This window comes from Podarcis gaigeae (assembly GCF_964106915.1).
Source record: "Podarcis gaigeae genome assembly, chromosome: 5".
In the NCBI taxonomy this organism is placed as follows: domain Eukaryota; kingdom Metazoa; phylum Chordata; class Lepidosauria; order Squamata; family Lacertidae; genus Podarcis; species Podarcis gaigeae.
The window spans coordinates 65,975,310-66,000,964 of NC_139681.1; the positions used below are offsets into that span (position 1 = coordinate 65,975,310).

At 45.8% G+C, this 25,655-nt stretch overlaps 1 protein-coding gene across 5 annotated transcripts in view; it reads right to left on the reverse strand.

The window, feature by feature from the left end:
- Positions 1-25,655, reverse strand: part of CROCC2 (ciliary rootlet coiled-coil, rootletin family member 2) — an 89,657-nt gene that overhangs the window by 39,966 nt on the left and 24,036 nt on the right. For all 5 annotated transcript variants that reach the window (XM_083742026.1, XM_083742029.1, XM_083742028.1 and 2 more), the window contains 15 exons: positions 25,353-25,459; positions 23,846-24,043; positions 21,694-21,790; positions 21,404-21,493; positions 20,590-20,805; positions 19,664-19,863; positions 18,032-18,214; positions 17,508-17,652; positions 14,407-14,553; positions 10,763-10,993; positions 8,474-8,667; positions 7,803-7,930; positions 6,774-6,943; positions 4,307-4,486; positions 3,235-3,369 (listed from right to left, as the gene is read on the reverse strand). In XM_083742026.1, coding sequence (XP_083598152.1) covers positions 3,235-3,369; positions 4,307-4,486; positions 6,774-6,943; positions 7,803-7,930; positions 8,474-8,667; positions 10,763-10,993; positions 14,407-14,553; positions 17,508-17,652; positions 18,032-18,214; positions 19,664-19,863; positions 20,590-20,805; positions 21,404-21,493; positions 21,694-21,790; positions 23,846-24,043; positions 25,353-25,459 — 2,421 coding nt within the window. The remainder of the gene's footprint in view (positions 1-3,234; positions 3,370-4,306; positions 4,487-6,773; positions 6,944-7,802; positions 7,931-8,473; positions 8,668-10,762; positions 10,994-14,406; positions 14,554-17,507; positions 17,653-18,031; positions 18,215-19,663; positions 19,864-20,589; positions 20,806-21,403; positions 21,494-21,693; positions 21,791-23,845; positions 24,044-25,352; positions 25,460-25,655) is intronic.

Below are 25,655 nucleotides of genomic sequence, written 5' to 3' on the forward strand. Positions count from 1 at the left end.
ACAAGCTTCTCCAAGGAGGAGAGAGATCGGACCATGCATGGAACACAGCCATGCAGCTTCCAGCTATGAATTGCAACATCCCCTGCCCCTAGGGAGGAGGGTCTGGCTTGGATTCACTGCCTCGCCCTACTCTGTCCCAGCTTGGAAGAATCTCCCTGTCATGCACGACCCTCCAGAAAACAGCTTACTGTATCACTCATAATCTCACTGTCTTAGAGGGATCACAGTCATCGGTGCAGCTCAGAGCTGTTCTGTTGAGTGAGCAGACGCGAGAGCGGGTTAGAGATGGTGGACCAGAATGGTAGAGTTTGCCAATAAATCCCAGCGATAGGGCAGGTCACATCCATTCCTGTCATTCTGTGCTGCTCTACAAGTTTGGGGTGGGGCTATTGTTTACAGTCCTTTGGGGAAATTATTTGTTTTAAAGCTGGCTTCCCTTTGGTTCCCAGTCAATCTTTCCAGCTGAAATGCTTTTCAAATTTGTTCTGGTGGGGGTTTCTCACCCTTGTTGTGCTATTTGTTTGCTCGGTCTTAGGAGGCTGTGCCTTGTGAGCTTGTGAACTGATCTCTCCAGAGATACGATAGGGCCCCGGCTAATATTGCCAATGTGTTTTTTATTTAAAGGCAGAACCAAACAATCCCACGTTGAGCTATTAAAAAAAAGAAAAGGGGGAGGGGGAAATCTTGTGGTGCATTATGGAAACAAATTGTGGAGAGAGACAGGGCAAGCCAGAGTCAAGCAAATCGTGGGCAAGGAGTGTCCTTGTGCTCTATACAGCAACTCCAGTGGTCACCCCCTCCTTCCAGAGAAACTCACGTACAGAGTTTCAGTACGTGAAAGAAAGGGCTGCAGCTCAGGCACAGAGCACACGCCATTCAGGCAGAACGCTCCAGGTTCAAACCTCAGCATCTCCAGGTAGGACTGGGAAAGGCTCTTGTCTGAAACCCTGAAGAACTGCAGTTGGTCATCACAGACAATATACTGAGTTAGATGCAGCTGTAATCTGATGCTCCAAGGCTCGTATGTCCCTCAACCACAGGGGTAGTCTGCACCAGCTGTTTTATTTTGCAAATTTCTCAGAAACAACTGGGGTAGATAGCATCACATCTGCAAAACTATCTCCTCTTGTAGATTTCTTTTTTTTTTTAAAAAGGAAGGAAAATAAGGGCACAACTAGAAGAGATGGTGGGATATCTATGATCAGATTTCCCACATTAAAAAAGCCCTAATGTTAAAGGCAGCTGAATGGGATTAGGAAGGAGGTGAAAAAATATTTTTGCTCATGCTGTTTTCCTGGCTGAAGTGGCCCCTTCTCAAGGCTTAGCCTTCCTCTTATTCTACAGTGTGCCCAAGAAACTATTCTGCCCCTCATTAACACCCACAGAGCAATCCTGCTGTCCTGTTCTAGCCTGATATGGAGGGAGACAAAGACAAAGAAGGTAGACACTACCAGTAGTGGCCAGCACAGCAGAACAGGCCAACCTGGCTTCTCTGCACTGCAAAGAACATTCACAGCTCTTTACTGGGAGATGCATAGTGGGAGTCTTCCTTCCTAGTAACCCCACAGTTGGATTGATGTGTGTGTGTGTGTGTGTGTGTGTAGTTTCCTTTTTCTCATCCTCACTGATGGTGCCTACCCTATACATCGGGGGGGGGGGGTCAACTCCTGAGAGATCTACTTTCAAAATTAAAATCTGGCAGTGATCTCGGGGTTCAGGTCTAAGTTGCTGAGCTTTTTTTAAGAAGGAGAGATGACATGTTTTTTAGGCAGTCAGGGACTTTTTGGCAGCTCTTCTGAGGGAGGGAGGAACAGAAGCAGCCACTAACCTTACAACTGCTGGCCAGATAACAGCCTCCTTTTCTAAACTCCGGCTTCCCTGAGGGAAGAGGGAGAGGAGGCGGGGCTGGAAGGAGGCCGGCGATCAACCGCGATCTACCAAATCCGCATAGGGATCGACCAGTAGATCGCGATTGACGTGTTGGACATCCCTGCTATACATAAATGGTAATAAACGGTGGACCCTCTGACCACAGAAGGACCATATACAGTGGAACCTTGGTTCTTGAACTTAATCCGTTTCAGAAGTCCATTCGACTCCTGAAATGTTCAAAAACTAAGGTGTGGCTCTGATTGGCGCAGGTGCCCCGGAAACAATACCCAACAGCCACATTGGATGTTTGGCTTCCGAAAAATGTTTGAAAATCGGAACACTTACTTTCGGGTTTTTGACATTCAGGAGCTGATTTGTTCATCAACTAAGCCGTTCGAGAACCAAGGTTCCACTATATAATAAAGTGTTTAACCACTGCGGAAATGGGGTAGAGCATTCCTTTAGCAAACCAAAGCATAAACAGAGGGGTCTCACTGTGGCTGAGAAACTGGTAACAGTAATGACAATATATGCCATTCTCCACACTGTCTGCGAATCTAAGTGTCATGTCTTGCATAAGCTAACGGGTGTTTCAGAGTTGAGACCTTGGAGGAATATGATAATTAAGGATGTAATAAGGCCTCGTCTTCTGTTCCACCCTGAATCCATCACATGCAGCACTTTTCCCACTCCACTACAGTTTGCCTTCTGCCAAAAACTATGTTACTTGTCTCACTGTTCACTGTGGCAAAATAATGTAACTTACATAATTTACAAAAAAATAATTATGCCAATGATGTAAATTACATTGTGATTATGTTAGTTTACCACATTCCAATGCAAAGAAAACAGAATGAGAATGGGGTGGGGAAGGTTTGACATAATTAATTACATATCATTTGTAGATTGAAAGCAACAACAGTGAATACTGATCATATTTGTGGGGTTGATTTCTGTTCCAGGCATGGGGTAAAGGAGCAAACATCAGTAATATTAAACCTGCATCTGTTTTCATCAACATTCTTCAACATCCCTAATAACAACAGAGCTGCAGCTGAGGGAAAAGAGACGTGGTAATCTATTTCTGGGTTCCTTGCAGTGCTGCATGTTCAAGCACAAAGTGTTGCTTATGACCCCATAAAGTTCCATTTCCCCTTTTCTGTTTATATTTCTCTTAGAAGTAAACGTATTTTTTATTTTTATTTTCCTGCAGGTATGTTTCATTCGTTCTCTTAATTGTCAGTTGATCATAGGCTGAGTTAGGAGCTTCAGGAGATGGCAATACCCTACCACTATCTTGCTAGGCATTTCAGTATTTGCATTCCCTGGCATGAAAAAAATATCACAAAGCCCAGAGTTCACCTTGTCTTGCTCCTGGCGGTTCAGAGCTTCCAGCTTCACCCGGTCAAACTCTGACCTGGCAACTGTGAGTTCGCGTTGTGACTCACTGAGCTTTTCTAAAAGGATATTCTTCTCTGCTTCTTTCTTGGACAAAGCCTGGAGGTAGAAAGGAAACCCTCACATATGTAAACAATATTCATAATGCCCTGGAAATTACATTTTTATAATTTATTATTAGCATTTGTTGGGCACCCCATAACACGAGTCCTAAGGATGGCTCATACCGTGGTACCTTTGGTTACGTACGCTTCAGGTTACATACGCTTCAGGTTACAGACTCCGCTAATCCAGAAATAGTACCTCAGGTTAAGAACTTTGCTTCAGGATGAGAACAGAAAACATGCTCCGGCGGCGCGGCAGCAGCAGGAGGCTCCATTAGCTAAAGTGGTGCTTCAGGTTAAGAACAGTTTCAGGTTATGAATTCCGGAATGAATTAAGTACTTAACCCGAGGTACCACGGTAAAGGTAAAGAGACCCCTGACCATTAGGTCCAGTTGTGGCCGACTCTGGGGTTGTGGCGCTCATCTCGCTTTATTGGCTGAGGGAGCCGGCGTACAGCTTCCGGGTCATGTGGCCAGCATGACTAAGCCGCTTCTGGCGAACCAGAGCAGCGCACAGAAATGGTGTTTACCTTCCCGCTGGAGCGGTACCTATTTATCTACTTGCACTTTGACGTGCTTTCAAACTGCTAGGTTGGCAGAAGCAGGGACTGAGCAATGGGAGCTCACCCCATCGAGGGTATTTGAACCGCCGACCTTCTGATTGGCAAGTCCTAGGCTCTGTGGTTTAACCCACAGTGCCACCTATAGCAAGAAATAAAATACATGGGCTCAAGAGGGAAACACATGTGATCCTTTAGGCTCCTGTTCCCAACTCCAACAACCCTAACCATTATCCATGCTGGCTGGGCGCAATGGTTAGAGCTGTGGCAGTAGTGTTACACAGACAGTGGCCTGGTTCATACCTCACGCTAAGCCAAACCATGGCTTGAAAGCAGGTAGCTTCCTTCCGACTAATGTTACTCTCTTCTCACCTTCTGTTTTTCATTCTCTAGCAGGAGGAGGCTTTCATCCCGGTTCTGCTGCAAAGAGAGGATCTCCTCCATGAACTCCCTTTTTTCAGCTTCATGCTTGGATGCCAGTTCTTCCCTCTCTTGCTGAAGATGATGCACAACCTCGTCTTTCTCCTCAATCAGTGCCAGATGCAGGGCCTCCTGGTGTCAGCAGAGCAGGAAGTTATCAGGTAAACTAGTTGAAATATGCTCGGAGTCGAGAGTGGATTTCATGCTCTTTATTCAGCTCATAGTGGTGAGGAGGAATGAAAGTTACCCCAAAGTATCTGCTTTATATACGTTATTTACACAATGGGCTGCTTGTGATTGGCTAATTCCGGAATTCTCCTGTAGGCCAATCAGGTTGTGGATTCACTTCCATCTGGAGCTGGATTGGGTGGCTCCTGCAGACTAATCATACTGCTGCATTGTTCTAGGACCAATTAGACTGCTGTATTCTGAATCCTATTGTTCTAGGACCAATCAGACTGCTGCATTTTGGATCCTATTCAACTCAGTACATAACACTAGTATCCAGGGGTGTTGCAAGAATGGGATCATGGGGCACAGACCCCCACCCAAACTTTTTCTAAATGTACTGAGTGTTTCTGGCAGATAGTGAATTTGGGAGAAATTGAACAGGAGTGATCTTAGTTAACTGAGCAGGATATTATTTAATTTTGTGGGAATAAATTATCTAGAGAAGAGAGAGAATTGAATTAATTTGGAGCAGGATTAATAGGGAGAAATGAAGAGGAACTGATTGGGTCTAGGATCCAAATTAATGGAATGATTTATCTGGGCTTATTTTGATTAGAATTTTTTTTGCTTTCCTACTGTGACATTTAAATTCTACATTTGCATCTGTACATATATATTAGTATATTCATATGTTACGCAGAGTTGTGTCTGTAGCCTTTTGCCCTGAGTCTTTTAAGCACCTAGCAATGCTCCTATTGGTGTTGAACACAAGCAAGTTCCTTGCAACCAAACCCCTATCTCCAGTGCCTGCCTGAGACTTCCAGTCTCAAACATATTCAAAGCAGTTCAAAGAAACCATGACAGAGACTAACAGGACTCCAGTGAAAGGAAACCACCCAAATGTGGTACATCCTGTAATTAGAATCCAGTTTGAATCATTTAATACACATGTATATTTGACAGGTATAAAGGTATAAAGGCCATACCTATTTGACAGGTATAAAGGCCATACCTATGTAGAAATCACAGCTGCCTATATACAGGTATATAAGATAAAGGTAAAGGACCCCTGGATGTTTTAAGTCCAGTCAAAGGCAACAACAGGGTGCAGCGCTCATCTCACTTTCAGGCCGAGGGAGCCAGAGTTTGTCTACAGACAGCTTTCCATGTCATGTGGCCAGCATGACTAAACCGCTTCTGGCACAATGGGACACCATGAAAAGTGCCAGAGTGCACAGAAATGCCGTTTACCATCCCACCACAGCGGTACCTATTTATCTACTTGCACTAGTGTGCTTTCAAACTGCTAGGTTGGCAGAAGCTGGGAAAGAGCAACGAGAGCTCATTCCACTGTGCGGATTCAAACCGCCGACCTTCCGACTGGCAAGTCCAAGAGGTTCAGTGGTTTAAACCACAGTGCCACCTGTGCCTCCCTTATAAATGTTAAGTATTATTATTAACACATTTCATCATTTCTTCAAGGACCTCAGGGTAGTGTACATGCAGTTTCCCTTCCCTTTATATTCTCACAAGAACCCTTTCAGGTAGTTTAAGCTGAGATACAATGACTAGTGCATTGTCATGGCTGAGGAGAGATTTGAAACCATGTTTCCCTATTCAAGTACCAGCCATTATACTACACCACTGCTCAACACTGTTATTACTAGGAAAAGAGCTACTCCTTATTAACGTGTATTATGAAGGAAGCATTCACAATTTATACCACATGAGTGTTCTTCACAACTCATTCAGTATATGTATACAACTTGTGATGTGCTTGGAAATCAGCTCCTATCATCTCAAGTAGTCTTGATACCACAACAACTCACAGTACCGAGGAGAAAGAACAGTTAAACAGTCTCTCTCAGCACCAATGGTTGCTAGCTTCACCACCACCATATTTATTATTAACATTAGCATGTTGGGAGCTGCTAGGCAACTAGACTGGAGTGGGCAAACAACAATCATCAGACAGGTTGACAGAGCACTTGAATCTACTTGAATTGTACATACCTAAATATCCAGTATGCACTCAAGTCCCTCCCACAAAATAATAACAGCCTGGAGTCACCCAGAACCCTCTTATTGCTCTAACGACAATAATAGTGACTTACTATTGAACACTAGAACTGGATTTGGTTAGTGGACATGGCAATTTTCTAGTACCCAGCTTTCACTCATTTCAACCATCACTGACACGGGACTGAAGAATTTGGCTGCATAAGGGTTAGGAGTCTTCAGCACTGACCTTCTCTTTTCTGAGGCGCTCGAGGTCCTCCTCAAAACCCAGCTTCTGGTTCTTTATGACCTGCTGGAACCCTTGTTGCTCCTCAGTTATCTGGAGCTTCAACATGTCTATTTCTCGCCTCAGTGTGGTTTCCTGAAGCTCAAGTTCATGCTGGGCTTTTCCCAATTCCACTAATGAAAGAAAACAAACACCATCCAGGACAGATCCTTGGGCAACTCTTCAGTATAGGCTGTGACAACAAACTGTTTCTTCAACAGAGGGCACAATTCAGCAAGCAGTTCTTTCAGCTTCATTGCTGTCATTTTTAAAGAAAGCGGCTTTAAAAGTCTCTTGCACCCACATTGCTTTTTATAAAATATCATTTTTATAAATTGTATTTTTGCACTGATATGTTTTATCGCATCTGGATTTATATATGTGGCTTTAACCAAGTTGAACAGGTTTCACAAAAAACAGCCATCACAAAAAGATAGGATAAAACAAGTAAGTCTGGAAACCTGTTCATTGGCTGATCTTGATGCAAAATTATGTTAAATGGTAATTTGAATGTGTGTCACCAATAACCAGTTATATAATAATAATAATAATAATAATAATAATAATTTGTACCCCACCCATCTGGCTGGGTTTCCCCAGGCACTCTGGGAGGCTTCCAACAAAGATTAAGAATACATTAAAATGTCACACATTAAAAACTTGCCTGTATTGTCAGGTATAGTCAGGTATAGTCAGATAACAGGTGACTTTTTTTAAAAAAATAATTATTGGGCACTTTCAGTGGTATCCCAACCACTTAACAGTGGCTGTATACATACCATACGTTTAAAGCACATGTCTTCTTCAAAGACTCCTAGGAACTGTAGTTTACCTTTTACAGGGCTATGCTTCCCAACACTCTTAACAAACTAGTTCCCAGAATTCTTTGGGGGAAGCCATGTGCTTTCAATGTATGGTTTGTGCACACCTTAATAATTTAAAAGGAAGATTCCATGGAGTTCTGAATCAGACTGAATAATGTGTGTACTATACCTTGAAGAGCCTTTCTGGCAAGCTTGATGCCTTGGTTCTCTCCTTCTAGTTGTTCCTTGCGAGCTTCCAGCTGTGCTGCCAGTTCTTGTGCCTCAAAAAGGCTGGTTTCCAGGGACTCCTTCTCCACTCTAAAGCACATCAGGAAATAATCAAGGCCAGTCAATTAAGCTGTCAATGCCTGGATTCTACAGGCATCTATTTATCCACTACCCCAGGAAGCTTGTTGGCACCAATGATCCCTATCCACCACAGGTACTCTGCCAGCCCTGCTCATCCACAGGAAGTCCAGAGACCAGGAAATGTGCAACAAATAAAAGGGCACCTGCCTGCAGGTTTACACTTAGCTAGCTTCCTGTGCTTCTCATTTAGCGCAGAAGCACTGAACAGAGGGGCATAGGCAGCTGCTGCCTGGACAGGCCAGAAGGGAAAAGGAAAAATATATATTTGACTGAAACAAAGAGCAAGGCTGAAACCAAGACACTGAGCCTGTTATGAACTATGGTATGGTGTACAAGTGAAGCATATCCACAGGCTTACGCTTTAAATCAGGGGTGAAGCAAGGCTTACTGGCTTAGGTTGCATGACTTTGCCTCATGCCACCCCTCCCTTAAGTTAATTTGCAAGCCAGTCTTCAGGAGACCACCAGTTGTTTCATAGCCGCTGGGCATTACCTGAGAGCATCTGCCTCCTCTGTTAACAACTTCCTGTGCCTCTCCAGTGCAGTGAGCTCCACAACCACCTGTGCCTTTTCCTTAGCCATGTCTTCCTTCTCCTGCAGCGTACGGAGCAAGGAGTCTGCTTGCATCTCCATCTCTCGGTGGCTCTGGGCCAGCTGCTCACCTAGAGTTTGTTTCTGGCTGTTCAGCTGGCAAAAAGCAGAGGAAGTGTATGAGAGAGTAAGAGCAGGAAATTAAGAGCCTAATTAGGATCCTGGCTACACAACCCTGTAAACTGGGGCGGCGGGGCGGCTTCTTCAAGTGTTGTTAGACTACCATCTGCCCTGGGCAGCATGGAACATAGGAAACCTCCTTCTACTGAGTCAGAACACTGATCCATCAGGCTCAGGCCTGCCTACACTGACTGGCAGAAGCTTTTCAGGATTTCAGAGAGTGTTCTCTCTTCCACAGTGACCTGGAGATGCTGGGGCCTGAACCTGAGTTCTTCTGCAAGCAACATAGTAGCTGGACCACTGAGCGACAGTCCTTCCGCTCAGTGGTCAAAGACGATGGCTGAGGAGTTGTCATCTAACAATGTATGGAGAACCACCAGCTTTCCATCCCTGATATAAACCACTCCTCTTAAGGGCAGTAGTTTGGCAGAGCTGTGCCTCTGTCAGGGACTGGCAGGATGCTGAGGAGTGCGTGGCAGATGCCTCAGGGTCAGAGGCTGCCCCAGGGGAAGGGAACAGCAATTTATGGGGTTTGGTGCCTCCTGTGAGGCAGCACTCAGGGCTGGAGGGAGGGAAGAGTCTGAGCAGGACGACACTGTGTTAAAAAAACACAGGGGCCTAATTTGAATAGTAGAATGCCTGCCATCTGGTGGGCGGAGCTTTTGTGTTGTGCTCCGGAATCGGCCCCTCCCTTCAGGTGTCCAGTTTAGTTCAGTTAGAGAGGCCAACTGTCATTCTTGCTTCATGATGTTTTAGTTTCTCTCAGATAGTATGTTATTTTCTTTATTATTAAAGCTTTGTTTGACATATATGTGAGCCACTTACTTATCTGAAAGAAAAGAAACTCTACCGAAGAATGGTGGAATATCCTAAACTGTGTGAATGAGGGGATATTCCCAGTCTGACAGGAGGATTGATTTTTTATTTTATTTTAATCACCCCAGCCTCCACCACAGAAAGAGAAGAGAGGGTGAATGACACAGGTCAGGAAGTGGGGCTGGAGTAAGGGCAGGAGTGTATGAGAAGTTGCAGGTTGCTTGTGCTCGCCCCGTCAGATGCCGGTCCTTAAGGTCAGGTGGAGGTGTGGTTATGCTGTTGCTCCACCAGTCTAGCTCAGAACACCAGCCTGGGGAGGGGAAGCCAGAACATTCTAGGGTGAGGAAGGAATGCTTCAGCTTAGAACAGTTTGCCAGAGTCATGTGCAGAAGCAAAACTTCCCATCACTACTGAAGTCGGCAGAAGTGTGTGTGTGTGTGTGTGTGTGTTTTCTCTGTGCACCTTAGGAGCTACCGTAAGTGTGTGCTTTGTCAATAAAGAATTAAACTACCAGCCGTCTTTGTCAATAAAGAATTAAACTACCAGCCATCCTTGGGCTGAGTGTGCTTAGGACAGCCTCTGAACTCAGTGGTTCTTCTGGACAGGAATCCCAAAATGGTTTGTTTGGATCAACTGTATTGCAGAAGCTTTGCCGAGTGTATCGCCAAGATGCGCTCTTGTGTCAGGGCCAACCTAGTTATTATGAGCAACCATCTGAATCAACAAGTGGCGTTCCTCACTGGAACCTTTCTCATATTATATTCTTATATTTATTTATAAAAGTCTTTTTATATCGGAGTAACAGATCCAAGCACAATAATGCTCGAGTACAAGTTATATCTCTACTGTGATCAGAGCTAAATTGGCAACTGAAATGCAATACTGTATAATGCTTTCAACACATCAAACCTCCGCATTTCCAGCAGATCAAACCTGCCAAACCAACATGTTAGCAATCATTGGGGTTGCGGGGTGGGGGGTGGGGAATGCCAAGTGATGCACTCCTGCTTCCCACAACTTTTGCAACCAGGAAAGCAACCGAAGGGCCAAGTTTTTGTAATTCACATAATTTACTCCAAATCTCATGTTTGGCTGCAACAGGAAAGACATGGTGATCTATCATGCCCCATTTGTCCACTCCCCAGCAGAGTACTCAACCAGGAAGACAAAAATTATCCCAAGTCCTCTCTTATTGACATCCTTACTGTATCCTGAGGCAATGAAAAGGTACTGTGTTCTGCCCTCTGTTTCATACCTGCATTATTTGGTCCTGAAACTGGATTCTCTCCCTGTGGAGCGAGGCCACTTCCCCTTCCAGTCTCTCCTGCTTCTCTTCTGAGGCCTTGAAGTTCTGCTCCAGCCCCTGCTTCTCTGCCCTCGTGTGCATCAGTTCTTGCTCCAAGTGCGCCAGCTGCTCACGCCAACCGGCTTGCTCTTGTTCCAGCTCCCGCTTCCTATTTGAAAGCCTGCTCTTCTCCTCTTCAAGCTGCACAAGAAGAGGAAAGACGGGGGTTTGCAGGCTCTAAAAGTGGTGGGGGGAGATGATCCAGCAGAAAAACAAAAGGTGGGCTAGCCTTGGCAGAAAGGGAACGAGGATACATCCTTATGGCACTTTCACACACGACCCCTGGATTTATTGTTGAATTTGAATATGCAATCATTAGCAAAGAAGAGAAAATGGGAGGGACGCCTTCTGTTATTCAAATGTATATATATTCTGGTCAATTGGGGGGGGGGGTTATTTTGCTTTTGCATTTGTGGTAAAAACCAACTTGGGAAAAATCTAATTACATTTCAGGTGTAAAAATAGAACAATAGCTCCTTTTTTTGCCATTTCTCCCCTCCAACACAGAGATTCTAAGGATCAAATTATGGTCTAGCTTGCACAGCTCTGGGATGGGTGGCGCTGTGGTCTAAACCACTGAGCCTCTTGGGCTTGCTGATCCGAAGGTCGGCAGTTTGAATCCCCACGACGGGGTGAGCTCCCGTTGCTCGGTCCCAGCTCCTGCCAACCTAGCAGTTTGAAAGCATGCCAAAAAGTGCAAGTAAATAAATAGGTACAGCTCTGGAGGGAAGGTAAACGGCGTTTCCGTGCGCTGCTCTGGTTTCGGTGTTCTGTTGCGCCAGAAGCAGCTTAGTCATGCTGGCCACATGACCCAGAAAAACTGGGCGGACAAACGCAGCCTCTAAAGCGAGATGAGCGCCGCAACCCCAGAGTCATCTGTGACTGAACTTAACTGTCAGGTGTCCTTTACCTTTTTTGCACGTCTCTTCAAACTAAACATTGATTTAAAGGAGAACACACAGTGTAGTCGTACACACACCGCTGACATCATGCCTCTTCCCTCCTCCTTCTCCTGCCGTGTTGACAGGAGCTAACCCATGGTCTGGCTTAGCGTTATGTCCAAACCCCGGCTTGTGGCTTATTTCTCTCCAAACAAAGCATGAATTGTAAACGATGTTTGCTCTTGGCTTACAGCTCATGGGCAGAGCTATAAGAAAGCAGTGGTTGCCATTCCAACTTGTGCTTGTCAGAATCAGCGGCATTTCTTTTTCAGTGCAATTATTTGTTTCGCAGACTAGTATTTAACATAAGTTATATAAGTTTACATAAGTATTTATGGAACTTACATTCATTTCAATGTAAAGGAAATGTCAAAACAATGCTTTTTTTTTTTTTAAAAAAAAGGTCATTCATTGCATACCATTTGCAGAGTTAGAAAAGCAACACAATGCGAACCAATACTGATCAGACTCACTTGACAGAATTCCATCCCTGACCACAAACGAAATGTGTGGACTGCATCAATTTCTGCTTCTTTTTCAGTTTTCATCAGAATTTTCCAACACCCCTACTTGTAGTTTGTTTGGGGGAAATAACTCATGAGTTCAGATATACATTATAGCAGTGTGCCAACAGAAGGAGAGGAGTGGAGCAAAATGCCTGCAGATTCAGCAGTGTGCACCAGCATTCACCTTTAAACCATAAGTTTAGTTTAATTATTGTTTGAGGTGACATACAAACGAGGCCTAAATGTGACATAAATTGTGTGAGTGCAATTAACACATTTTAGAAAACCTAAACGACAGTCACGGGGCAGGGGAAGAGGGGCAATCAGCAGTGAGACCACAAGATACGGGAAGGGTTTATCCTTCTCCACTTGTAGTCCAAATGAAAATTGGCTTCCCAAGCTGCTATTTGAAGAAGGAAGGATGCCTCCCCATTCTCTGCAGTGTCTTTGTGTGTGTGTCTCTCTCTGTGTGTCTTTGGCTGCTATTCACAATTTTAAAAATATGCACATTAATTGGATTCAGCCCATTAAAAGCACATCTAGATTGAACCAAACCTCCAACCATCAGTTCTCATTCTGCTCCCTCTGTTTGGGCCTGGTTTCGCTCCCATACTGTACTCCAGTGGACATATCAAAATGACCTTCTAGTAAAGTTGACCCACTTAAGCCAGATCAGTTTCTGATTCACAGTTTCAACTGTGCAGAAACTTTGGGGGTAATTCTGGACTCCGGGTTTTCCTTAGGTTTTCTTTTGCTTTCCTTCCTTACCTGCTCCCGCCCCCCACTTGCACAAATCAATGGTGACAGGAAAGGTTTTGCTTTACTTTCTCCCCAAATGGAGCAGGCGCTTCAATGAGGGCACAGTCTTGAAGGCTACGATAGCCGTGCTTGGGTGAATTTTCCCATGTGCTTGTTGTAGGCAGCTTACAAGCTTCCATTAGGCAGCAATCGCATGCTTGAAGTCTTCCGGAAGTTATAAATGCTGTTGGCATAAGCTGTGGAGTGTGTGAGCACTCTTGAGTCCCCCCCATTTCAGGCCTCACTGCAAGTTACAAGCTCTTGGCGGTTACAAGCCCTGCAGGGATGATGGTGCTCATGAGGCCGAAAGCTTTCTGGCACACCATGGGTTTAAAGAGGCTGACAGGAAAGTGTGCATTTTGGCAGCCAGCGAAACCACTGAGGAGAGCTTTGTTTGCTCTGAGCAAGGGACACTCAGGGACTGACAGGCAAACTGGGATTCAGGGCATGTTCTTCCAGGATATGGCTACCACAGTTTTAGGATAAAAAAAAGCTTAGACTAGGACTCAGGGCAGTTGTATTTAGTTTTTGAATTTGCAGCTGACAGGGCCAAAGAAGATGAGACAACAGAAGTCCATTATTGGATCTTCCATATTTTTACACTTTTGTAGAAAGTGATGGTGGTGTGTCTGTGTGTTGGACTGGGACCCTGGTACTAAGGGAGGAGAGAATTAGCTCTCTCCAACACATACACTGTTTTCCTGATAATCACTCCCCTTCCGCAGTTGCTGTTTGCCCTATTAGGGAAAACGTACAGTATCATACAAAAATGCTATACTAACAGGATAAACAATAGCTTCAGGGAGTTTTCACAGGTATGTTGGCATTGTGAATGGGGGTGACAGGGTAACAGACCCTCTCCCAGCAACCAAGTCCCAATTCAAGATCCCTACTCCTCCCCACACCTTGTAGGCAGCTGTTTTTTTACATTTTACACTAATGAGAGATTCAATTACCGTATATTCTCCTTTAGTTTAACTCTCATTCTGTCATAAGGCAGAGACAGCACTGCTCAAAGGTTCACAGCAGATTCCTGCCATCTTCCAAACACAACTAGAAGTGATAATTTTAAATCTTGGGCTCTGCTAAATCATTTGCAGCATGCTGTTTGTAGCCCTTAAGGTGATTGTTATACCAGGGGTACAATCTGTTATCTCACCCGCCACCACAATTAAAGCTGGCTCAAATCCTCTGCCAGAGGTAGTTGAGTCCACTTGCCCAATGGTAGGGCTCTCTGTGCCTACATGCTCACATAAGCAGCGGCTACACTTAGCTACACCCTCTGCTACACCCTGGCTGTCTTTGTTACCTGTAGAATTATGCGGTTGAGGCTGACTTTGTCATGAGCCAGCCCTTCGTTCAGAGCACCCATCTTGGCTAACGAGTCTCTCAGCACAGCTTCTTCCGATTTCATCTTGTGTATGGAGAGCTCAAGGTTAGCATTGGTGGCTTTAACCTGAGGAGGAAATTGAGATACTGAATTTCACCTCCAACTCCAGGCTGCTTCCCCTTCAAGGCATAGCAATGGTGCCTCAGATGAGAAGCTATGCTTTAGGGAACAGAGATCCATAAACTCATGCCTAATTAACTTTATGGGGTAATCCAGATTTGACGATAAGATAGGCAGCCTTTTCCGTGGAAGAAATGGGTCGGTTGTAGAATTTATACATTAAATCAGCTGGACGGCATTTTGGTTGACGTCTTTTATATTGCTGTTTAAATATCATTTACTGAGTGCTGAATGGCAGCATCTTCAATTGCATCTTTTGGTGTCTATTTATGGACTGTGTGGCTTGGGTGCTTCAGAATCTCCTAAATGGTTAGATAAAATTATTGGATCTTCCCAGAAAGCTAAATCGAATGCTGCTTAAAACTGCTTATTGGACCTTTATAAAGTAGATTTTAGGAACTTGGGAGAGTTGTGGAATAGGTAATTAGAATGTGCTATAAAATCCAGATAATGGAAAACTGTTTTAGAGTCTGTCCTGAAAGTTTCTCTAGATTTGAAATTGAGACTGAGCCTGCCCCCCCCCAAAAAAAGGTGTTTCATGAATACTAGTCTCCACAACAGTTGTACAGGAAGACACCGTCCAATCCAGATAGATGCTGGAAGCGTAATGCTAAAAGGGCCTTGTTGAGGCATATGATGTGGGCATGTCCAGTGAGATATATTATTTTTGGTCTGAAGTTGCTGTCCATGTAAATTTTGCATGGGCAAAATATTTGATATTTGCATATGTTCAGGCACTTTTAAACTATATTACTACAGCCTGGGGATTAATAGCAGGAAAACAAAAGTGAATGTTTTAAGCCTTTATGGCCAAGAGACTTATACTTCAAACCTGAAAGAATAAATAGCCACTATCCATTATGTAGTGGTCTGAGGTCCTCCTCTCTTTTGCCACATTTGAAAAATCTATCCTTGAGGTTTTGTCTTTGTTAAATATATGTATATCTGTATATGGCTTGTGCCACACTTTTTTAAAAGGATCTATTTATCCATTCCACATTCAATTTAATACCAGTCAGTGCCTTTAAAAACACACACGAAGAAACACACCCTGAAAGTAAGAAAGAGAAGAGGGAATCCTTAGCATTTGTGCATACAAAAGTTAACACAATTTTTTCTTTTTAAGATCAAGTTCATTACATAACCAGGCAATATTATGTTAGGAAAATATAGTTTTCCCCCTGAAAGTTCATTCTAGCCAAAGTGTGGGTGGCAAAGAGATCTGCTACTCACTTCAGCAGAGCCAATCTGAGCTGCTAGGGCAGTGTTCACAAGAGTGTTTTACCAAAATAGTTACTCATTCAGGGCCTGCCCTAACACTTTATTGGACCATGGCCTTGGCAGGCACATTATTTCCAAGAAAAGAGATTAAACTTAGCACACAGTTTACTGTTTTCAAATATCAAGTCCTGATGATGTGATGGCATGCAATGGCACCTCACCCACAGTTCTGCTTTCCCCTTAAAACATAAGGGACCAAAGGTGTCAGGAATGAAATTTGGTTCTTCTAGAGTGCTGGACTGTCTCAGACTCAGTAATGCTGCCCTCCTGGCTAAGTCTCTGGGATTCACAGTCAACTGTCAGCACTGGCTATCAAGCATAGCTGTCAACCATCCCTTACTTGGCAGGAAACTCCCTTATCCCAGCGCCGTTTCCCGCTGCTGTCCCGGATTGTTGATGTCCCTTAAATTTCCCAGGTTTCAAAGGAAGCAGCTCCTCTCCCTCCCTCCCTGCCGGCTGCGTTGGTCACCCAATAAGGAGTCTAAGAACGACTGGGGGGTGGAGCTTGCATGCCTTGTGCCAATCAAATCGGCTGCGTTGCCTGGGGACTCGCCTTTGCTCAGCGCTTCCCAGCGGAGAGGTGATGGTGGTTTTCCTTGCTGTATCCCCTTTGCCGGGTTGCTGCGCTGTGGGAACCACCGCTTGAGGCTTCGTTTGGCTGCTGGTTGACTAAAATCCCTTATTTTGGCTGCTGATCCCTTATTTTCGAGGCTGCTGGTCCCTTATTTTCAAATCTGTAAGTTGACGGCTATGGCTATCAAGATACAGCAGCTATGATTTTACATTCATTCTCTTTCCCCTTCCTCCATACCAGGCACTAATAGAAGCCCACGCGGAAAGCAAATATTCGGTGACATTTTCCAGAGTAAAAGGGCACTGTGCCTTTCTGCCTGGCATGGCTTTGCAATAAACCAAGCTCCCGAGACTTTTGGCAAGGGGCTTTTCCATAAAACCTTGGAACCCAACCATTACAGATCTATGGCCTTAGCCTGGTGTAACAATACTAGCCTCTCCCTCCAGACTCCCTAGTGCTAGAAGTGGACAGCGACAGGCTACCAGTTGCACTAAGTTGATGTTATTATTATTTGCATGTTGCCCAGGTAACTCTTATTATGGGGTGGCTAATAAACTGAATTAATGATGATTAAAAACACATTTCCTGAAAAGTTCAAGGTGGCTAAACAAGAAACATACAAAAACAGTAAATGTTTTACAACTTGTGCTTTGTACCTTTGCCTCCCAAGTCTCTGTACTTGCTGCCAGTCGAGTCCTGCTTTTACACAACCTCTGGACTTAGCTGCTGCCTGTTCCTATCCTTGACTTTGGATAATCCCATACTTTGTTCTTAAGGCTGTCGCCTCTTTTCTTTAACTGGCTTCCTTTCCCATCTGACTACACAAGACTATGCATGATAAAATCCTTTTATAGCTTTTACAATGCTATATGTAATTACTTCACATATAGAAAAGTCAAGATTTTGGTTTCCTAGAAAAGCAAATAGATGCTGGGGGGTTGGGGGCCATGTCAGCAATAGTTAGAAACATAAAGGGAGAGGACAATATCCTCAGTTAGGAGGAGAGTTATTTGGCATATGGAATGTGCCTTCTGGCTACCCTTACTTTGGAAAGTGCTCCGCTCAAGCCTTCCTTCGCACTCTCTAGCATATCCTTCTCCAGCATGGCTTGGTTCAAAGACTCCTTGACTGTCACCAGCTCTTTCTTCAGGGCAGACATCCTTTCCTCAAGCTGCTCCAGGGATCTTTGCCTGAGGAAGAAGAAAAGGTCTAACTATGCCTTGCACCAACCAAGCCAGATTATGCTTAACTCATTGTGTCAATACACCTTGGGATGCCAATTAATGTCGTTGGGGTTCAATTTTTTATTTCCATTATTACAGCTATCTTTCATGACCACATCCTTCTTGTTCCCCGGCAACTGGCATTCAGAGGCTCACTGCTTCTGAAGCAGAATACAGCTATCATGACTTGCAGCGCTGATAATTCACACGAACTACGCCCAACATTATTAGCAAAGGCTATCTATCGGCCCAAGTGTGAGAATCTGGAAAAGTCTTTGAAGACCAGCACAGAGAGCAGGATTGCCTTGTGCATCAAAGCACTAGGGACACAACTGCAGCACCTCACCCCCGCTCCAGCTCCTTCTTTGTTCTCTCCCTTTCCTTAATGACATCCTCCTTCTGTTCTTCCAGGAGTTTTCGCTGTCTCTGCAGCTCTCCATTCATAGTCTTCAGCCGCTCCACCTCCAGATGGGAGGAATCGAGCTGCTGATTCAGGCTTTCCACTGCCATTTCTGCGGCCTCCTTCTCTCTGGGGAGTGAAAAAACAGACAAAATATGAGCAACCTGGGGGTCAAGATAATGCACCCTGAAAACAGGCCCCTGTTTGTCTTGGGGTAGAAATACATGCTCTGCTTCCTCCACCTGCTTTTAGTGACCAACCACCACTTCTCTTTTGCAAGTAGGTGGGCTTACTTTCTTGCAGAGAAGGGGCAGGCAGGAGGAAGGCAATTAATCCAGCCCCACCAAAGGCCTTGAACAGAAAAAAAAAGTTTTCCAGAGGCAGGGAACAAAATCATAGAAACATAGTGCAAAGCGACTAAAAGCCATCTATTCAGACCCTCTGCCAAAAGCCAGGAGTAGCCAATGATGCAATCCAGACTCAAATATGCTGTAACACGAAATGTATCTGCAGCAAAAATGCCTCTATCAACCTACCTGTCTGCCTGTCTTTCCATCTATCCATCCATTGTATTTGTACACTTCTCATACAACTTAGTGCAGCTTTCCCCAACCAGTTGTAGTCCAATAATATCTGGAGGGCACTAGGTAGGGGAAGGCTGATTTAGTGAATCCTTCAAATAATTTAAACAGGGGCAAGGAGGGGGAACCTGTCAAAATGCAGCAAAAGTTCTTCTTTTAAATCCCCAACAAGGAACAATAGCACAGGTGCCATTCTATGCTACCCAATGACCTTCCTAGGACAAATTAATTTCACAGATACCCTTTTATATGCATCCAAGATAAATAACACCGCTGTAATAGTTGGGGCTAGTGGGGAGAGGCATTTGATAACCTTTGGCAGCAACGAATGCTGATGCATGTTATTCCCAAAGACATTGTTTCATCGTCACTTTAAGAATCACTTTACATCTCTTTGGCTGACGGCCACAACAGAAATGGGTGCAGAGGTGTGAAATCACATCATCAAAACAAGAGACCCCTTTATGTTACTATGGAAAAGCGAGTTGTTCAATATTCCTCATCCACCCACCAACCCAAGTCAAACTGTATCATGAATGTGCTGCCCTTAGGTAAGCACAGGAGGCTGCCTTATATTGAGTCACACAGCTGGCCTATTTAGTTCAGTATAATCTACACACACCAGCTTTCGCCACTGTGGCACCTCCAGATGTGCTGGCTGGTGCTGATGGGAGTTGCTATTCAAAACATCTGGAGGGGACCAGGTTGGCAGAGGCTGGTCTACGCTGACTGGCAGTGGCTCTTTAGGAGTCTTTCCCAGCCAAGCCTGGAGATGCCAAGAGCTAAATGCTCTTATCTCTGAGCTGTGGACCCTCCTCAGATGTGAAGGGATGCAAGGCATAGGGAGTTTCCAGTCAGTGACGCGTCACTACAGAGGGGGATGGCTTCCTTTCTGAGATGCTTATTTGATGGTCACAATCTACTTAACCACCTGAAGGACTGAATCAGAGCCATGTCACTCAAAAGCATTAACAGATCTGAAGGCTCCCTCTTTCACCTTCCGAGCACCTCCACTGAGGCTTTCCAGCGTTGCAGTTCCCTCCTGCAATCCTCCAGTGACCGGGTCAGCTCTTCACATTCCTGCCTCTCTTCCTGCAGCCGCTGTTTTGCTGCCTGCGCTTCCTGCTGGCAGTCAGCGAGCTGCTTCTTGACAGTTCCCAGGGCATCCTGGCAAGACTCCAGCTGCACACGCAACTCCTGTTCATTAAAAAAAAAAAGAGGGAGCAAGCAGGAAACCCCTTCCACATCATACAACACGATATGCACGAGGGCGGGGGGATACCCCATTTAACAGGTGGGCAAGTGCTGTGATCAACACCTTCACTGACGCTGAGGAGCTGAGTCTCTATAGCCAGGGAAGCCGGATTTTGTAAATAAATACAGAAATCTGTGGTTTGGGTAAACCCAAAATGTGCAGAAGAGGCATTGCATTCATATCTCTGAAAGCTGGTTTCCCGAGCTCCATCATTTGGCTATGCTGCCTGCATGCACGAGGGATATGGACACTAAGAGCCAGTGCAAAAGGGTGTTGCAGCTGTTCCCCTGACCAAGGCTAGGATGTGGGGGGGGGGGCGGGGTTCCTGTGGCAGCAGGTGCACTAAGAGCTCCAGGGGATGGTGGAAAGAGCCACCAATTTCTCTTGGTGAAATCCAGCAAGGTCGGGGCAGTGTGGGTGAAGCAGCAAAAGTGCCGGATTTGGTGCACCTGCACAGCACCAACCTCACTGTCTCGCCCCTCCCAGTAAGCAGCAGCAGTGACGCTGCAGCTGGGGGGCTATTGTTGCAGCGCCTCCTGGTTTCAATACTCTGTGAAATTTACAGTCTTATACATATTTTGAAATAACTGTAAGGTAGAAGCATTCGATGACTGTATCACTGTACTCTCTCTCTCAGATTTATAACCGTAAACTCAGGATATCCAAACCTGCTCATGCTGCTGTGATTTCTGGATAGCAGCACGGACTGCTTGCAGTGCTGCATTCTGAAGTGATGAAGGGTGTGCCCGGGATGGTGATACCCGCCGGCGGTGGGGAGAGCTGGAGCGCAGAGGGGAGGTCTGCCATAGGGTGTCTTCCTCTGACGAGGTTCTTGTACTTTCCAAGGAACCGAGTCCTGTGCTCTTGGATTCAGACAAAGCCAGCTAGGAGGAGGGTTGAGAAGAAGTGAATGCCAGTCAAATCCATCACAAGTTATTATACCGTAATGAGACTGGGGTTGAACTAAGTGGGTTCCCCACATCCCCCACCCTAACTCTGTGAGACTATGGTTGTAAGAAGAGACTGCTAAAGAGGCCTGGCAGATTCCATCACAGGTCTATGAGATTTAGTGGGTCTGGATCAGGCTAGAAGTTTGTGTCTATGCGTAGAGACTTTACATTTGGGGTAAGTTAACACTGCTGGCAGCCACCAATGATGGAAAACAAACTTAGCTCAAGTTCAAAATGGCTGCAGACTGCCTACCACTGATGCATGTCCAGAAGCCCAATGGAGGATGGTGAGTACCACCAACAAATAGTGGTGGTGAGAGAGAAAGCAGATGGTGTTCTATAGGTTTCTCTCTCACTATAGCACCCTTTAATTTCAGCTGGGCTTGTGTAAGAACTTCCTAGTGAATCGAGCATCAATTTCTACTCAAGTTAGATGTCTACCATCAAATTACACAGAGTGAGTCAGAGTCGTCTTGTGAATGTATATATAGCAATTTAACTGGATTACAGGGTAGGTAAACGTTTCGCACACCTTTGTGATGCTGTTCAAGCTATGTTGCAAATATTCAATTTCTTCTTTCAGGTCCTTCACCTCTTCTAGATCTCCAGTCTTACTGGCCTCCTAGTGTTCAAAGATAAGCAGTTTCTCAGAAATGGACATGGGGAAAGGGCACAGAAAGTATGAGAAGGCAGGTGTGTGTGGAAGTGCAAGCCAGTGTGTATGTATTAGGCCATGTATTTTTGTGAGGATGTATATGTTGGTAAGGCTATGTGTGTTTGCCTGAGAGAGTGACAGAAAGGGGGGGTTGTGGGTACGTATACCAATTTCTGAATGTCCATTTTTAGGGCAGAGATGGTCTTCTCTTTCTTTGCATTCTGTTCTTTAAGTTTATCTCCTAGCGTGGTCAACTCTGCAATCCTGTAAGACACAAACCAGACATAGGTGGCAGATTGATCAGGAGTGAAAACATATGACCTCAAAGGACTCAATTCTTCATACTCTTGGGATCATTAAGCCACCAATTCACACATCACATTAAAAAGATACATGGTCAGAGGCTGACAACAATTTTTAAGAACTGAAAGTAGCTTCAGAAAGGCTTCCCTTCCCACTATGTATTGTCCTGGACAAATTCACACAAAGACTGGGAGAAAGCAGATTCAGCAAGAGGTCTTGGGTTGATGGAGAGAACAGTCAATAAGAATCCAGATGGTGTGGAGCCAATTCAAGATCAAGAACCAATGGAGAACAAGAGCTGTCAGATTTACAGTCCTATAGTACCCTACCCCCCAGATATCACAGAGAGCAGACATCATTTTCCAATAGTTCCTAGGTCCCAGTTTGCCTTTACATCCTCTCTGGACCAGGCTATTCCTTACAGGCTCTGCCCCACTCCCCGAGGAGCAGAGAGCCTCAAAGAGTAGTCCTCTGGGCTAGAACCAAGCACTCCATTGCCTCTCTATTACTTCTTGCCAGTGGTATTGGTTGCAACTGAGAACTGCAACTGAGAACTGGGAAGTGTGAAGCCTTTGTTCCTGAGGGAGCTAGTCCCTTTGAGAATCCAGCTTGGGGACTACTATCTCCAAGGAACCCACCTTACAGGGGATGCTGGCTCGGATTGCTCCTTGCTATTCAACTTGGGCACCACCATGCCAGCATGCATCAATGGCTCTCCTGACCTGGCTGCCAGCTCTTCCTTTGTTTCAGTGCCTCTGGTCACTGCTCACAGTTGAGATTGTGACATGCAAATATGTTTCTTTGTTTTGTCCCAATGCCACCTCTGGGTTACCGGAAGCAAACGCTGGGTATGCATAGACATCACAGAGAGTGCCCCCTCCATTAAAAGTGCCTTCCATTCTAAGAGAGCCAGTGTGGTGTAGTGGTTAGAGTGTTGGATTAGGACCTGAGGGACTAAGAATATAAGAGGAGCCCTGCTGGATCAGACCAATGGCACATCCAGTTTAGCATCCTGTTCTCACAGTGGCCAACCAGTTGCCCATGCGAAGCCCGTAAGTAGGACAGGAATGCAACAGCACTCTGCCCACCTGCGATTCCCAGCAACTGACAGTGGAGGTAGAACACAGCCATTGTGATTTAGTAGCTGTTAATAGCCTTGTCCTCAGTGAATTTGTCCAATCCTCTTTTAAAGTTGGTGGTCATCACAAGTTCCATAGTTTAACTACATGCCGTGTGAAGGAAGTGCAAATCCCCACTCAGCCATGAAGAGCACTGGACGAGCTTGGGCTAGTCACCGTCTCTCAGCCTAACCTACTTCACAAGGTGGTTGTTGTCAGGATAAAATGGAGAGGGAGACAAGTGTGTACGCCACCTTGAGGTTTTCGGAGGAAAGGTGGAATATAAATGCACCTTTGATAACAGCAGTAACAACACATTATTGTGCCATGATTCACGGACCCAGAGAGATGGGCTGTGTCTAATAGGTCATACTCAGGGTGGACGCACTGAAATCCATTGACTTGACTTGACTAACAAGCCCATTGCAATCAGTGGGTTGATTCTGCTGGATATAAAGGTAAAGGACCCTTGACTGTTAAGTCCATTATCGAATGATTCTGGGGTTGCGGCACTCATCTCGCTTTAATGACCGAGGGAGCCGACGTTTGTCCACAGACAGTTTTTCTGGGTCATGTGGCCAGCATGACTAAGCCGCTTCTGGTGAAACCAGAGCAGCGCACGGAAACACCGTTTACCATCCTGCCGGAGCAGTACCTATTTATCTACTTGCACTTTGAGGTGCTTTCAAACTGCTAGGTTGGCAGGAGCAGGGACCGAACAACGACAGCTCACCCAATCGTGGGGATTCAAACCACCGACCTTCTGATTGGCAAGCCCAAGGCTCAGTGGTTTACACCACAGCGCCACCCACGCTGGATATAGCAACGGGCAAACTTTTACCCCACTTTAAAAGCGTGTGCCCCAAAGACCAGAGGCACCTGCGAACGCTCTTCTAACCTGGAGTTCAATTCAGCTTTCTCTCCATCCCACTGGCTCTGCAGCTGGATCATCTCCCGGACTTTCTCCCGAAGCTGCTTCTCCAGCAAACAGGTGGAGCTGCTTTCCGAGAGGCGCAGGTTGGAATCCAAGTTGAGGCAGGCGGTCTGGAGGCGGCGGGCAGCTCTTGCCATGTCGGTCCCTGCCTCAGCGAGACCTCTGGTAATGTGGGAGTAAAAATCTTTTCTCATTAAGCATTCACACATTTTGTCTCTGGCAAGGCCAGCTGTGAGCCAGAAGTTCCAGTTGAAAGCCAGGATGGGTTCTATTTAGGGTTAGGCCGTAGGGGCATGGTTTTCAGATATAATAACAACGTAAGAAGAACCTGCTGGATCAGGACAATGCTCCATCTAGTCCAGCATCCTGTTCTTGCAGTGGCCAATCAGGTGCCTGCAGGAAACCTGCAAGCAGAACCCAGGCACAATGACGGCTCCCACATCAAATGGGGGCGCCTTTTGCGTGGTCGCGCGCAGCCCCCTGGATCCCAGTGCGACTCCTGGTAGTTTGGGCTGACTTCATCCTCCCAGGCTGGATACCTGGAGTTCTCCGCCTACCTCAGCCAATCGCCCAATCCTGCCTTGGGAGGTGTTGCCAGGGGATTGGCCAGGTAAGGAGAGGGGCCATCTTGCCCACACAACAGAAGGTGAAGTTTACCTGCGAAGCAGCAGTTGGCTCCAGAGCTTCTCCCACCCTCCCCTCCCTCAGTTAAGTCTTCTTTGCAGATTAACCTCTTCTCCACAGGTATACAGGCGTTGTTATGTCAGGGTCGGAAAGGACTTTTCCTCCATTGGCAGGTTTTGCCTTTCCCGTAGCAGAGTGTCACAACTTTGGCAGTTTCAGGACTTGGGCGGAATCCTTTAGTCTATCTTCCTAAATGGAGGGGGGGGGCGTGAAGTGGTGACCCACGCCCCCCTTGTGGCAGTGATATCAGGATTCCCCATTAAAGGGGTCTTGAGGGGAGGCACTGGCCATACGCTGAGAGGTTGTCATTGCTCTCCCGTCCAACGGCAGCGAAATGGGGGGCGGGCTCTCTGCTTGAACATATGTTCTCCAGAGCCAGTCCAAACCCCACACATTCTGGATAACCCTGAAGTCTCCCAGATCCCCAGCTGGGGACTGGGAAGGATAAACGCCCAATGCCTGAGCCTGAAACTTAATAAAGTTGTGGCCAGTTTTAATCTCATAGCACATTGTCTTGAGTCATTATTCCACGTGGGGGTCACCTGGGGTTGGGGGGGCTCCGCCTGTCCACGCAATACTCTGCTATGGTTTCCAGCAACTGGGGTATATTTTGCCCCTCCCCAAATGCTTCGCATTGGCGTTTTTGGAGCTGATGACACTCAATATTTTTAAACAACAAGGCCCCCCTACGAGGGCATCAACAGCACAGGCAAATCTTTCAGGCATTTTCTAGAGAGCCCTCAGGGTCCCTCTTGTAGCAGTGCTGCTACATTGAGGGAGAACCCACCTCTCCATGGTTGTGCGGAGCTCTGCAAAGTTGCCACGGAGTGTGGCGGCTTGACGCCACAGCAGCAGGATCCCACTGTGCTCGCTGGTTAAATAGGAACTGTAACTCTGCAAAGGATGACGGAGAGAACAGGATACGGACATGTCACCAGTCCCAGCACTTCAACATTTTATTAACTGAGAGCTGCAGAAAGTTACCTCCCTCCGACACCCATTTGTATTACTCGCTACACTAAACCATCTTCCAAAATCTGTTCAAGGTCCTATATGAGTAAGGCATGGGAAACAGAATGTTTTTGCCCCT